The sequence below is a fragment of the Xenopus laevis genome, chromosome 5L (genome assembly GCF_017654675.1).
Source record: "Xenopus laevis strain J_2021 chromosome 5L, Xenopus_laevis_v10.1, whole genome shotgun sequence".
Taxonomy (NCBI): Eukaryota; Metazoa; Chordata; class Amphibia; order Anura; family Pipidae; genus Xenopus; species Xenopus laevis.
Genome location: NC_054379.1, coordinates 140242862 through 140259166, shown reverse-complemented (window position 1 = coordinate 140259166; position 16305 = coordinate 140242862). Strand labels below are relative to the sequence as shown.

General features: G+C 40.8%; 1 protein-coding gene across 2 annotated transcripts; it reads right to left on the bottom strand.

The window, feature by feature from the left end:
- Positions 1–1711: 1711 nt before the first annotated feature.
- On the bottom strand, positions 1712–7201 carry LOC121393829 (lamina-associated polypeptide 2, isoforms alpha/zeta-like). 2 transcript variants are annotated; one of them, XM_041563493.1, is made up of 2 exons: positions 6671–7201; positions 1712–6589 (listed from the first exon to the last, which is right to left on the bottom strand). In XM_041563493.1, exon 2 carries the CDS (start codon positions 5121–5123, stop codon positions 3414–3416), a length of 1710 nt encoding a protein of 569 aa, XP_041419427.1. In that variant the 5' UTR covers positions 5124–6589; positions 6671–7201; the 3' UTR covers positions 1712–3413. The 2 variants fall into 2 exon arrangements, with proteins under 2 accessions (XP_041419427.1, XP_041419428.1); XM_041563494.1 differs by having other exon boundaries at positions 1713–6589.
- Between the last annotated feature and the right edge of the window lie 9104 nt (positions 7202–16305).

The window sequence follows — 16305 nt, the reverse complement described above, 5'->3', positions numbered from 1 at the left end:
CGGCAACATTAGAGAAACCACCAGTCTCATATCTTATGCACTCCCTCACAACATGATTATTACAATAATCCCCTATGGATCAAGTTTATAGATTATAGCTTGATTTGGGAAGGACCCAAAAATATGGCATGCTACTGTTCTGTATAGGATAAAAAACGAATCCGCGCCTTTCGGCAACGCCAAACAAAGAAGGGGGGGGGAATTAACTAGACATTTAGGGGCACATTTACAAAGCTCGAGTGAAGGATTCGAATAAAAAAAACTTCGAATTTCGAAGCTACTTCGACCATCGAATGGGCTAGTTCGACCTTTGACTTCGAATCGAACGATTCAAACTAAAAATCGTTCGACTATTCGATCGTTCGATAATCGAAGTACTGTCTCTTTAAGAAAAACTTCGACCCCCTAGTTCGGCAGCTAAAAGCTACCGAACTCAATGTTAGCCTATGGGGAAGGTCCCCATAGGCTTGCCTATGTTTTTTGGATCGAAGGATATTCGTTCGATTGATGAATTAAAATCCTTCGAATCGTTCGATTCGAAGGATTTAATCGTTCGATCGAACGAATAATCGTTCGATCGTTCGATCGAAGTATTAGCGCTAAATCGTTCGACTTCGATATTCGAAGTCGAACGATTTTAGTTCCTGGTCGAATATCGAGGGTTAATTAACCCTCGATATTCGACCCTTAGTAAATGTGCCCCTTAGTGTAGTATTCTTGAAATGGTAATTTCATACCAGGTGCTTATGTATAGAATTTGTGTTGTTTTTTATTTATTTCCCTGGAATCTGGAAAAGGGAAATAAATAAAAAACAACACAAATTCTATACATAAAAAACAACACAAATTCTATACATAAGCACCTGGTGTGAAATTACCATTTCAAGAATACTACACTATATAGGGGCAGATTTACTAAGGGTCGAATATCGAGGGTTAATTAACCTTCGATATTCGACCAGGAACTAAAATCGTTTGACTTCGAATATCGAAGTCGAACGATTTAGCTCAAATCCTGCGATCGAACGATTCGAAGGATTTTAATCCAACGATCGAAGGAATATCCTTCGATCAAAAAAACGCAGGCAAGCCTATGGGGACCTTCCCCATAGGCTAACATTGAGTTCGGTAGCTTTTAGCTGCCGAACTAGGGGGTCGAAGTTTTTCTTAAAGAGACAGTACTTCGATTATCGAATGGTGGAATAGTCGAACGATTTTTAGTTCGAATCGTTCGATTCGAAGTCGAAGTAGTAGTCGAAGGTCGAACTAGCCCATTCGATGGTCGAAGTAGCCCAAAAAACACTTAGAAATTCGAAGTTTTTTTAATTCGAATCCTTCACTCGAGCTTTGTAAATGTGCCCCTATATGTCTATTTAATTTTTTCTCCCCCCCCCTTCTTTGTTTCTGGCGAGTTTGACTCCGTTGCCAATGGTGCTGATCCATTTTTAAGGGTAGGGACACACTGGGCGATTTGGGGAGATTTAGTCGCCTGGCGACTAATCGCAGCGACTTTTCTCCCCGAATGCCTCCCCTCACTCTGCGCCTGGATAAAATGAAAAGTCGCCGGCGCTAATCACACACGGCGATTCGTTTTCCGAAATCGCCCGAAGTTGCCTCACGAGGAAACTTCGGGCGACTTCGGAAAACAAATCGCCGCGTGTGATTAGCGCAGGCGATTTTTCATTTTATCCAGGCGCAGAGTGAGGGGAGGCATTCGGGGAAGATTGGTCGTGGAAAGTCGCGGCGATTAGTCGCCAGGCGACTAAATCTCCCCAAATCGCCCAGTGTGTCCCTACCCTTATCCTATATGAAGCATTTCAAAGTTGAGAGACTGAAGTAGGACCGGCAGGAGGAAACTAAACTAAAGGACTAACTTTTTTCATTTCTGGTGCATATTTTGCATTTTGTGCAGTGTATTGCATTTAGAGAACTTTTGTGTAAATTTGTTATGCTACTGTTCTGTCTACTAATCGCTTTCTCTCTGTGTAACTCCCTGTGTAATATACTGGCCCTTTATAACGGAAAATTTTATCATACTTACCGTAATTTTCGTTTCCTGGTTACTATGGGCAGCATCCACACCTATGGGTTTATCCCCGCCCTCACTTTGTTATAGGACAGAAGTTAATTAGATTAATTAACTACTCTATATGACCCACTTCCCCCCTCAGCTCACTGTCTTTTGATGTCCGAGATTATAGTGGGAGGGTTTGGTGTGGATGCTGCCCATAGTAACCAGGAAACGAAAATTACGGTAAGTATGATAAAATTTTCCGTTTTCCCTGGTCACTATGGCAGCATCCACACCTATGGGTCAGTACCTTAGCAGTCCGAATAGGGTGGGTTCATAATATAAACACTTACACCACTTATATGCATAACTGAAAATTTTTATTAATCGGCCAACTGGACCGTTTCCAGTATCTTCCTACCAAAGGAAGTCTTTTCTGAAGTAAATAAATTTACATGATAATGATTTAGAAATGTGTTTGTTGAAGACCAAGATGCAGACTTGCAAATCTTTTCTAGCCCAACATTCGCCTGAAAAGCCCAAGAAGTACTCAAGGATCTTGTGGAGTGTGCTTTAACCCCTTTAGGAGATTGTAACCCTTTCGCCTTGTAAGCCAAATGAATACATTTCACAATCCATCTGCTCAAAGTAGCCACTGAAGCTGCTTGTCCCTTCCTGGCACCATCGGGGACCACAAAAAGTCTGTCTGACTTTCTCCATTCCATTGTTTTTTCCAAATAAATGGAAATACAGCGAACTAGATCCAACATATGCCACTTCTTTTCCTGTTCTCATACAGGATCTGGGCAGAAAGCTGGTAAAACTGATTCATGATTGACATGAAAAGTTGATACAACCTTGGGTAAATACCCTGGCACTGGCCTTAATATTACTTGATGAGGTTGAATTACAGTAAAAGGCGAAACCGACGACAAAGCCTGCAAGTCACTGACTCTCCTTGAGGAAGTTATTGCTGTAAGGAACACAGTCTTAATTGTGAGAAACATCTGTGATATTTCCTTAAGAGGTTCAAAAGGTTCTTCTGTAAGAGCCTGTAATACCAACGGCAGATTCCAGGTTGCTGACAGTGCTCTTACTGGAGGTCTGAGATGTAAAACTCCAGCCATAAATTTTGAAATGTTTTTATCCTTTGCGCACTGAACTCCTATGAGAGCTGAAATAGCAGACACCTGCAACTTTAGGGTTCTCAGACTTAGACCCTTATCAAAACCTGCTTGTAAAAAGTCGAGAATCTGCATAATATTTACTTGTTCTTGAATTATTTTCCTTTCTTTACACCAGTCTGAAAAGATGCTCCAGATTCTATCATACGTTCTGTTTGTAGAAATCTTTCTAGCAGACAGCATCGTATTGATTACCTGATTAGAAAGGCCCTCCTTACTTAACCTTTCCCTCTCAACCTCCAAGCTGTGAGGCATAAGACATGAGGATTGGGATGCCTGACAGGACCCTGACTCAAGATATCTTCCCTTTGAGGCAGTCTCCAGGGGCTCCTTATTACCAAGGATCTGAGCATTGGGTACCAACTTCTCCTTGGCCAATCTGGAATTATTGCGATTATGTCCGCTTTCTCTGCCCTGATCTTCCTCAGTATGTGAGGGATTAGAGGTGTTGGAGGAAAGATATATAGGAGACCTACACTCCAATCCTGCTGGAGAGCATCCACTGCTGCTGTCTGATTGCAGGGGAATCGGGAAAAGAACGTGTCGACTTTCCGATTGTTCGTCGTGGCCATCAGATCCACATCCGGCAGACCCCATTTCTGTACAATCTGAATAAACACTTTGGGATTCAACTCCCATTCGTGTCTGCTTATCCTTGCACGACTTAGAAAGTCTGCTAGCACATTTTGTTTTCCTGGGAGATGAATGGCTGATATGTCCTGTAAATTCGACTCCGCCCAAGTCATGATCGGATACAACTCCCTTATGAGACTCTGGCTGTGAGTCCCTCCTTGTTTTCTTATATAAGAAACTGCTGCCATGTTGTCTGTCTTGACTAACAATGCTGCTCCTTTCAACTTGCGACCACATTGCTGAATCGCCTTCCAAACTGCCCTGAGCTCCAACACATTGGCTGGCAGTAACTGCTCCTCCGTTTTCCACAGACCTTGTAGACAATAACCTTCCACATGTGCACCCCATCCGTACGGACTGGAGTCCGTTGTTATCACCTTCCATTTGATTGCCTCTAAAGAAAGTCCCTTGGACAGATTGCTTTCCAACATCCACCATCTTAATTTGTCTTTGGTTTCTACTTGCATAACAATTCTTTGATTCCAGTCCTGCGCAATTGAATTCCATTGATTCAAAAACATGCTCTGTAGTGGTCTGATCTGCCACCGTGCCCATTTTAACATAGGGAATGTCGAAGTCTGGAGACCTAATACACTGCTCACTTCCCGAGCTGAGCTCCAAGGCCTCTGCATCAGATCTCTGACTGCTGCCTTTATCTTCTCCTTCTTCTTGTCTGGTAGAGTTACTAAACCCTGTACTGTTAGAAACCTGGCTCCCAAATATATCAGATCTTGGGAAGGAACCAGCTGACTCTTCTCCAGATTTAAAACCCAGCCATGATCTTGAAGGATCCTGATGACTACATCCCTTTGTATTGTTAATACTTGTGGGTCCTGCGACTTCATCAAAATGTCGTCCAAATAATGAAATATTTGAATTCCTTGTCTTCTGATCTCTGCGATAAGTGTCTGTAGGACTTTTGAGAACACTCGTGGTGACGTTGCCAGGCCGAATGGAAGACAAGTAAACTGGTAATGTAGATCCTGACTTAAAGCGAATCTTAGGAACTTTTGGTGCGAGACAGCCACTGGGATATGAAAATAGGCATCTTTTAAATCTAAAGATAGAAGCCAGTCTCCTATCTGGATTTCTTTTATTATTGAATAAATGGATTCCATCCTGAACCTTTTTATTTGCAGAAACACATTGATTGACCTTAGATCCAGTATTGGACGAAAATCCCCTGTTTTCTTCATCAACATAAATAGGACTGAGTAAATCCCTTGTCCCTGAAACTCTCTGGGAACAGGCAAAATGGCTCCATCCTTTAATAACTGTTGAACATAACTTATCATCACTTTTCTCTGGTCTGTTGCATTGGGAATCTTTGATAGCACAAAGTGATTGTACTTCGGCACTTCCTTGAATTCCAGGAAATAGCCTTGACTTAGCGTTTGCAATACCCAGCGATCGCTTATCGACTTTGTCCACACTTCTACAAAATATGTTAGCCTCCTGGGTATCCCTGAAGCATGGACTGTCAAGTATTCAGAATCTTTTTGTTGATTTAACCTCTGTTCCTCTTCCTCTTTGATTTTTAAATAGTGAAGATTGACCTCCTCTCCACTGAGTTGGTTGTCTTGCAAACCTGAAATTTCTTTGTTCTGAAAAATTACTTTTGTTCCGAAAGGATGATCTGTCTGTTCGGAAATCCGTTGGCTTGAATCCTTTCCTTTCTTGAGGTAGAAAAACACCTTTTCCCCCTGTCACCTTCTTAATTATATCTTCCAATTTGGTTCCAAAGAGCATCTGCCCTTCAAATGGTAGGTTGCACAAATTCATTTTAGAAGCCTTATCAGCATTCCATGCCCTTAACCACAGTGCTCTTCTTGCAGCAATTGATAGGGCCATAGCTCTAGATGATGACCTAACCATGTCTACTGAGGCCTCCGTGACAAAATCTGTACCCAATTTTAATTCGGCTAAGGATTCGATTATGTCTCTTCTATTGACTCCCTCTTTTAAGGCCAGTTCCACATTTTGCAGCCACATCTGCATTGCTCTGGCTACTGAAGTCAGTGCTAAAGCTGGTCTGCACGTAGCTCCTAATGCCAAATAAGTTTTCTTTAAAGATGACTCCATCTTCCTATCCATTGGGTTTAAGAAGGACATTACATCTTCCACCGGTAAAAGTGTTTTACTGGAAAGCCTGGACACTGCTGCATCTACCTTAGGAGTCTTCTCCCAAATAATCTCCTCTTCTGCTGTAAAAGGATATAGTTTTTGTACCCTGGGAGGGATAGGAAATTTAGCATCCGTCTTTTCCCACTCTTTTAAGATAATTTCCTTAATTACCTCATGTAAAGGGAAAGTCGACCTTTCTCTTTTTAGAAATTTAAACGGATTTGACGAGGATGTTTGTTGCTCCGCCTTTTCAGGGAGTTCTAGCTGTGCTCTAACAGCTTTAATTAAAGGCTCTACTAGAGACATATCAAAGGTTGAACTAAGTTGTTCTTCTTCAAGTTCATCTTCAGCAGACTCTGTAGGTGACTGCCATCCTGCAGACATCTGACCTCTCCGCGAAGATGAGGCACCATTATCCTGCATTATATCTTCATTATTACGCTTTGTAGCAAGAGTAACTCCTTCTATAACTGCTTCTCTGATCCATCTCATAACATCAGCAGTGTCTGCAGCTGCATCACCGGCTAATCTTCTTGTGCATCGCTCACACAATTTTGAGTGTTTTAAGGCTGTGTTATCACATGCCACACAAATTCTATTCTTCTCTTTTGATAAGGATTTTCTTGGGGCAGGCACACTGCAATAAAGCCAGTAAGAGAAGAATAAATATATGCACTCTTTTTTTCCATAAATAACACACTTACCTAACATGGCTCACCTCCTAATGTCTGTGGCAGCATTTTCTGGGCTACTAGGCACTTGAGGATTAATCTCCATATCTATAAAAGGTAAAAAACATAAAAACGTCTTACCTCAAAGAAAAGCTAAGCAAAGGAGCTTCCAGGCAAAATAAATACCTGCAACAGCTGAACGCAACTGCTAGGACTCTGAGGAGAAAGAAACTAGCTATCTGCGCGACTTTTTAAAAACACTTCCGTGTTCGCGCTATGTGAAAAACCGGAAGTGACGCGTACCCGGAAGTGACGTCATGCGCGCCAAGCTGGAACGCATCGGTGAATAGCGTACTTCCGGAACTCGCCTAGCTAAGTGCCGCCCGAAACCTGGTCTTAGACGCAGGAATAAAAACTCCCATAGAGTATGGAGCATGATACCCCGGGCTGCCTAGTAACGGGGGTGGCTTGCCGATCTCCTCTGAGAGGAAATACTCCCGCAAAGCCCTACCAGGAAGAGAGGCCAACTTCCCAGGTATGGGATCCCAACCTTGGGTCCATGTGAGCCATAAAAGAAAATCTTGGCCCCCAAAAGGCCCGAAAAAAGCGAGGACAGAAAAAAAAGACAGTGACCTGAGGGGGGAAGTGGGTCATATAGAGTAGTTAATTAATCTAATTAACTTCTGTCCTATAACAAAGTGAGGGCGGGGATAAACCCATAGGTGTGGATGCTGCCATAGTGACCAGGGAAAAAAGGATAACGATAATGCAAATTACCAAAACACGTGAAATGGCAAAAATGACTCCGAAAAAAGCAGACTTTGGCAATTCTCTACTTCCAGTAACTTATTTCTATGGCTTGCCTATGTTGGAATGGAGCTGGAATGTGTGTCAGATGGACTTTGCTCCATGTATAATGCTGTCCTCAGCGGTATCAGGAATTCCAGCCTCCATCCCCCCTGCTGGGATATTCAGCATGAAAGAGAGTGAGAGGTAGGGAAGGATCATGCTAAACTACAAGAGAGCAAAATCTGTATTTACAGGGTGCAGGTCACAGGCTGATGCTTCACAATTAGCCGAGAACCCCCAATAAAAGAAATATAAACAATTAGTCTGCCTTACAAGCTTGGACGACCAACCTTCCCCCCTCCCCCCCACTGTGCCTCTGTTACTGCATTATCCCTAATTCAGTGTATGACCAGACCCTCTCCCCTCAGAAGGTATCTCTCTACAAATATGACATTAATAATTAGTTTCTTGTATATCAGAGCTCTGTGCTATGGTATCATATGCCAGCGGAAAATGAAAAACTCATTGATGTGTAAAAGGAAGCGAGTCATCTGGAAAAGACATTTAAAGGTTTAGGATCCATTATCCAGAAACCCGTTATCCAGAAAGCTCCCAACTATGGAAAGGTTGTCTCCCATAGACTTCATTGTAATGACATTTTTAAAAATGATTTCCTTCTTCTCTGTAGTAATGAAACGTAGTACCTTGTTCTTGGTCTCATTTGAGATATAATCCTAATTGGATGCAAAACAATCCTATTAGGTTTAATTCATTTTGAGATTTTAGATACAGAGAACCAAACTAAACAAAGACCCCTTATCTGGAAAACCCCAGGTCCAGAGCATTCTGGATAACAGGCCCCATACCTGTATATACAGTTTTAACAAGTTATCATGACTTTATTACTGTCAAAAAGCAGCAGTTATGTGTGCCATTGTGATTTTCATGCTGTTTAAAAAAAAATATTTTATTTTTATTTTACATCACTTTAAGATTTTAAAGGGCAGCTGGTGTTTTCTATTCAAGCCCCTCTTGAAGGTCCAAACATTTGGTCAGAGCTCCCCTTCACTCAAACAAAGCGACAGATATAGAACCCTTCATACCCATCATTGTGTAATAGTTACAAGAATACCATGACAACATATATGTGTTTCACCCCAATATCTCCCTAATTGACTTCCAAGCTTGAATGAAAATTGGCATTCTCCTAAAATCTTCTGGACAGTTTAGGGTCTTTTTGGCAGGCCCTTTCTATCTCTTGTATCCATTATTGCTTGTTTTTGAATGTATTCTTGTATGTTCAGCATATCCACCCATATCTAGCGAAGAGCTGCAAAATATGTGGACACTTTAAAATTAAAGGGGTTATATTTTAAAGTCCCAATGCTAAAAACTTGAAAATTCGAAAAAAACTATAAAACCCCCAATTTTAAGTGGAAAAAAAAACCCTCAAATTTTTTGATTTATTATACCCCGAGGCTGCTAACTGTCCAAAAATACTCCATCTCCAAGCTGACTGGGTCCTGTAGAATTCAATGGCAAAGGACCCATTTCGAATTTGAAGATGTCTTGGTCTGTGCTGAGTTTCGGCCAAAAATCCCCATAAAATCCGGGGTTTTCGAGCGATTTCACGAAAAACTTGAGCGTTTCGGGCATAAAACCCAAAAACGTCTGTTTTTTTTTTTTTTTTGCAAAAACCCGAATTTTTTACGTTTTTTTCCAAACCAACTTTATCGCTTTTTTGTCAGTTATAAATAAGGTCAAATCGTGGATTCTAGTTTGGTCAGACTTCTTTTACCAAAAAAAAAAAAAATCGGATTCTGATAAATAACCCCCTAAGTATTAATGATATTAATACTAATACGGCCAATCCTCAAAATTCACTCACAGACTTGACAGTTTGGCAATTATATATAGAAAAAAATCAGGATTTTTTTCTTCTATCTTCCTACTAAAGAAGTGCCTGCAAAAATCCATCCTCCATTTAGTGATGGGTGAACTTGACCCGTTTCGCTTTGCTGAAAATTCGTGAAACTTGGCAGAAATCCTGAACTGAATCCTGGATTTGGTGCATCCCTACTACCCTCTACTGAAAATTATAGCAGTCACTTAGGAATTCTTTGACTGTATACATTCACATAGTCACCAATTAATGATCCACTCCCTGTTGATCCATAATATATTTTCTGGCCTACATGGTGGAGGGCCGGTAATGGAATAGAGTGTTACCCACTCCCTGTTTTTTAGTCTGCGGGCGACTAATCTCCCCGAATCTCCACATGTGTACTGCCCTAAACAATGCAGGGGCCATTTAATCTCTGTACTGATATATTTTAAATCTTACACATGGTAAGCAGACACAGCAGGCAGACTTTCATGTGGCCTGATCTACAAGATTGAAAGGCAAATATTCTAAACACGGAGCATCCTTATACTTTACAATTAATTCTAATCTATTTGTTCAATAGACGACAAATCTTCCCATACATGTAGGGGACAAATCTTTATATAAACGACCCATAAAAGCTGCTCAGAAGTGCAAAACAAAGCAATATTTTTGGTACAAAGTGTTTTCCTTCACAAGGTGTAAGTAGTCACAATAACAAATTTTAACAATACTGTTGTAAAAACAGACTTAATTGTCCATTGACAAAAAACAACAAAAAAAACCATTACATACCAATACATTACATATGTCCAAAGACAGGAGATACGAAAGATTAAGTGTACTGTCAGGTGAATCACATAAACACCTGCAGAATCCAGTTAATATTTTAAATTTTCAAATATCAGGAATATTTATGTTAAAATTGCCAAGACCTGCAATTGTTTTTTTTTTTTGTTAGTCAAGATTCCCAAGTGAGTGATTTTTGGAGGGATTATACCCATCATTTCGCCTTATTTTATTTGCTATCATTGGCCCATTTATACACAGGCATCCAAAGGCCTGTGCCTAGGACGGCAGCTTTAGGGGGCCACATGTGGGTGCCTATGTATCCCACATATACCTGCTATTCCACAGCCTATTATCCCACTGCTACTATAGATGCCATCTCTCCCTACTATACCTGCTATCCAGCAGTCACACTCCCTTCCCAGAGACTATTATACCACTGTTACTATAGGCACCATCTCTCCCTACTATACCTGCTATCTCACAGTCACACTCCCTTCCCAGAGACTATTATCCCACTGTTACTATAGGCACCATCTCTCCCTACTATAGCTGCTATACCACAGTTACACTCCCTTCCAGAGACTATTATCCCACTGTTACTATAGACACCATCTCTCCCTACTATACCTGCTATCCCACAGTCACACTCCCTTCCCAGAGACTATTATTCCACTGTTACTATAGGCACCATCTCTCCCTACTATACCTGCTATCCCACAGTCACACTCCCTTCCCAGAGACTATTATCCCACTGTTACTATAGGCACCATCTCTCCCTACTATACCTGCTATCCCACAGTCACACTCCCTTCCCAGAGAATATTATCCACTGTTACTATAGGCACCATCTCTCCCTACTATACCTGCTATCCCACAGTCACACTCCCTTCCCAGAGACTATTATCCCACTGTTACTATAGGCACCATCTCTCCCTACTATATCTGCTATCCCACAGTCACAGTACCTTCCCAGAGACTATTAGCCACTGTAACTATAGACACCATCTCTCCCTACTATACCTGCTATCCCACAGTCACACTCCCTTCCCAGAGACTATTATCCCACTGTTACTATAGGCACCATCTCTCCCTACTATACCTGCTATCCCATAGTCACAGTCATTTCTCCAGAGGCTATTATCCCACTGCTACTAAAACCACTTCAATGTTATCACAAGTGCAACTAAGGAACACATGTTATATATATGTGTGTGTATATATTTATGTACATATATCATCATCATTTATTTATATAGCGCCGTCAAGATCCGCAGTGCTTTATATATAAATAGATATGGTTCTCTATTAGAAAGCAGTTGCACTCTGCATACAATACACCCAATGTTGCTTAGGTGACTTAACTGTGATGTTGTGGTTTGATGTCTGCTTTGCTTTGTTTCATCACTGGAGGAAAGGAGCCATCCACAGGAAATGGGGACATTCCTAGCATTACTATACAGACAAACACAATTGAGGTGTGTGAAGTAATAAGGAAGGGGATCTTGGGCGTTGGAGACAAAGTGCTAGAGTCTGCCTTTTGCATCCCATGTTTATGGTGGAGTTTTGATATGCGGAAAGTATCTTCTCACTGACCATTTCTATCAGTGCTCCCATCCTCACTGGTCTCTGCTTCACATAGTCAAGTAGATCTGTGATGTTCCCCAGTTATAGGAACAGACTGTAACTTCCTGTGGCTAGAGACAGCAGCACGTGATGAGGGTAAATTAGATTACTCCCCCAGCCCATTAAAATGCAGTCATTGGCACACAAATTGAGTTTAAACTATGATGGCCATTGTTGGGCCTCTTATAAATATCATGGAGGTCATAGTAACATAGTAAGTTAGGTTGTAAAAAGACACACGTCCATCAAGTTAAACCTTTTATGTCTATATATATATATATATATATATATATATATATATATACAGTAACCTGCCTAACTGCTAGTTGATCCAGAAAAAGGAGAAAAAAAAACCCATCCAATTTGCCCCAAATTTTCCCCTAAGGGGGAAAAAATTCCTTCCTGACTCCAAGATGGCAAGCGGACTAGTCCCTGGTTCAATTTGTACTATGAGCTATCTCCCATAACTCTGTATTCCCTCACTTGCTAAAAAGTCATTCAACCCCTTCTTAAAGCTATCTTATGTATCAACCAACCCCTCCTTAAAGCTATCTAATGTATCAGCCAACCCCTTCTTAAAGCTATCAAATGTATCAGCCAACCCCTTCTTAAAGTTATCTAATGTATCAGCCAACCCCTTCTTAAAGCTATCTAATGTATCAACCAACCCCTCCTTAAAGCTATCTTATGTATCAACCAACCCCTCCTTAAAGCTATCTAATGTATCAGCCAACCCCTTCTTAAAGTTATCTAATGTATCAGCCAACCCCTTCTTAAAGCTATCTAATGTATCAGTCACCACGACTGGTTCAGGGAGAGAATTCCACAACTTCGCAGCTCTATTTGGGTATGCATACGTTCATTCTTTGCCACAGAACATCTGTTTGTAACCCCAGGGAAAGGATTCCATTCACTACTCGACTGAATTCTGTTTGAGAAAATTCAGGATTCAACCAAATTCAGAAAAATCTAATTCAGTGCATCCCTAGGAGTACAGTGTACTCCATTTGTAGATTAAATCCAATGTCGTTAATAATTTAGAGGAAGGTATCGGTGTATGTTGTGCAGTGCCACCAATGTGCAAACAATGGGCCACTGTAATGTAAAAAATGCAAATGGCTACAACAATGCTAGGGCAGGGATAGTGGGTGCTGGGCCAGCTGCACTCAAGCTGATCTACGGTAACTCAGTATGGCTGAGTCTGACCCTGCATCACAGGGGAGCTTTCATTTTTCCGTGTGCAGTGAGTGAATACACTACTATAGCGCTACATAAATCCCACCCACTTGCAATTGGTCCAATATCCTCAAAATCATAATGTTATTACCCCACCAATAGCTTAAGGCTTAAAATGCAACCTGCAAGTCCAGAGAACAAAAAAATGTACAGGTATCCGTTATCCTGAAACACGTTATCCAGAATTACAGAAAGGCCGTCTCCTATAGATTTTCCAAATAATCTAAACCTAAACTCCTAAACAGCCTATTGGGATTATTTAATGTTTAAATGATTTTCTAGAAGACTCAATGTATGAAGATCCAAATTACAGAAAGATCCATTATCTGGAAAACCCCAGGTCCTGAGCATTCTGGATAACAGGTCCAATACCTGTTCGACATATTACATTTTGTTGTACTTGGAACCACTCTCAGTACAAATGTTTACGATTGCTGTAATGTAGAATACTTCTTCAGTGTTATCACTAGTGCAACTAAGAAACACATACTATATATATATATATATATATATATATATATATATATATATATATATATATATATATATATATATATAAACATCAAGCAGCTATTATCAAGGATCTTTTTAGGCTATTAGACTCGAAACAGAAATCTATGTTTTGTTTAATGTCATATCTCCTTGACTTTCTTCCACCTCGTGGAGCAGACGGAGGGCAGCTTACGGAAAAGAATGAGCAGATGGCAGGTCAGGTTGTATGAAATGAGCACAAAAGCAGCCACTCGCCTTACACAAATTAAATAAGGGGGATAGGGCCAGCTGGCAGGCAGACCTAAACACCCTCCAGCTACAAACACACATCCATATGGACACATTAGGCAAATATTTCTAACTGCCAAATCCCCAAAGCCAAGAAATGTTTAGGGCTTCTGTTGTTTATGTCACGTGTAATATTAACCTGTTCTATTTCAGCCTACACTGCTGACGGGATTCCCCGATATTACAGCATTATAATGAGCCATTAATACTACTACTAGTATTTATTTCTTTCTTTTTCAGCGTTCTCACCCTCGTTATTTTTGGTATGCCAGGCATTTGTAATCTACAGAGACAATGGACTTTTGGCTCCATGCAAATAAGCCATTTTATGCAAACCTGCTGTATCCCCCCACAATGACAAGACAGGGATTCTGTGAATACCCAGCAGGTCTATTGTGCCTCTTATGCAAAGCAGAAGACATTCCTTTAATTGGTCATTCACTGTACTTAAAACAACAAAGATATAAATCCAAGAATTGATTCACAGCTCAAATAGGCATGCTTAATTACAGACATGTGCAAAGGGTTTCTGCCTAACGCATTCTTATTCGTAGACTTCCCACAAAAACATTTTCTGTTGCATACGTTTGGCAAAAAAAAAAAAAAATTGGTTGCACTGAAATAAAAGTGAAAACCCAGTCTATCCAGATTTATTGAATATGCTTCATAAGTATCCCTGTTTAGATGGTGCCGTTGGGATCCCCAATGATAAATAAGCAATAATAGAACCTTTAAAGCTACTTGCTTTTATAGCCAATGGCACTGAAGGAGCAAACAAGGTATTGCCTTTCTACAACCCACAATGCTCATGACATAGCAGAGACAATTGGGGATCTTTTATCAAAACTGCGCAAATTTGCCCATGGGCAGTTACCTATAGCAACCAATCAGTGAGTAGCTTTTTAAAGCCAGCTGCAAGTAGAACAATGAATGCAGCCATTTGATTGGTTGCCATGGGTTACTGCCCATGGGCAAATTTGCCCAGTGTTGATAAATGACCCCCAATGAATTTACAGGGGCACTCGATTTCCCCTTAATTAAATAGATAAATAGCATCAACCAGTATAGATTATATTCAAGAAAAACTACTTTGTGACAAAATGAATACAAGCAGACAAATTCTGGTGTTAAAGGGGTTGTTCGCTTCCAAACACTTTTTATCTTCAGCATCTCTGTAGTATTAGCAACTATTGTATCAATTCTAACAGCTGCCTGTAATGAAACCCAGAGATTCTGCTCAGCAGGGACAAAGATAACAAATGTATCAACTAAATGTATCAATTTATAACAGTTTACAGGGTCGGCGACCCCCCCTTTCAGAGCTGCTTTAGAAGGTGAAAAATGACACTTTACACTTCAATATTAGAAAAACTGTGACACATAGAAAGTAGAAAGTAATTGGAAAAAGTCGTTATTTTTGGTGATCTATCTGAAAACAACTAGTTGGTTGAAGTTGAACAGCCAAACCTGTACAGCGTTCAATGTTGGTATTGATATATACCTTGGTTCTAGTCCTAGTTCTAGTCCTATTTAAACATTTAGGGGCACATTTACTAAGGGTCGAATTTCGAAGTTAAATAACTTCAAAATTCAACCATCGAATTTGATAGTCGATAGTCGAAGTATTTTTTCGTTTGAAAACGGACGTTTTCACGTGTAGTAAAAAACGTTCGATTGAACGATTTAATCCTTTGAATCGAATGATTTGAAGGATCGTACAAAAAAAACCATTGACTTCTAAAAACTTAGCCAAAGACTCAGAGAGGTTCTAGGAGGTCCCCCATAGGCTATACAGCAGTTCGGCAGGTTTAAGGTGGCGAAGTGTCGAAGTCAAAGTTTTTTTAAGAGACAGTACTTCGATTTTCGAATGGCCGAATTTGTGACTTTTTTCAATTCTAATCGAATTTTGGTCTATTCGATGGTCACAGCACCCAAAAATTACTTCGAACTTTGAAGTTTTTTAATATGAAAATTCACTTAGACCTTTACTAAATGGGCCCCTAAATAAACCCAATAGGAACAGCGCCGTTTCTGTATGTATTGCCGCCTGAGGCGGCTCCAGTAATGCCGCCCCCCAGGGGGGAGGCAGCAACGCTAGTGCGGAGAGCGCAATTGCGCTCTCTCGCCCTAGTAAAGCCGAATTTCCGGTTCAAAAACCGGAAATTCGGCTCTTAAAGGCACCAGGAGCGGCTTTTTGCCGCCCCTGGAAACCTAGCTGGCGATGCCGCCTGAGGCGAGCGCCTCAGCTCGCCTCATTGGCGGATCGCCCCTGAATAGGAATGTTTTGCCACTAATATGGATTTATGCAGCTTAGTCATCGTTAATTCAAGGCACTTTTTTATTATTATAAAGGAAAAGGAAAACATAAAAAAAGTATTATTAAACTGGAGTACCGGTATATAGAAGATGGCCTTCCAGTAATTCAGAGCTTTCTGGATAATGGGTTTGTGGATAAAAGGTCATAAGTGTGACATAAGCGAACTGGACACCCTCCAAAAAAGTCTTCAGAGGGGCCCCCCACACACCTACCCGGCCCTCCAAGCACCTCCCACCCGCTCCTCATCGCATGCACAAAGT

Excerpts from the sequence above, each read along its gene's own strand:
- LOC121393829 (XM_041563493.1), bottom strand. The coding sequence starts at position 5,123 with ATGATAAGTTATGTTCAACAGTTATTAAAGGATGGAGCCATTTTGCCT.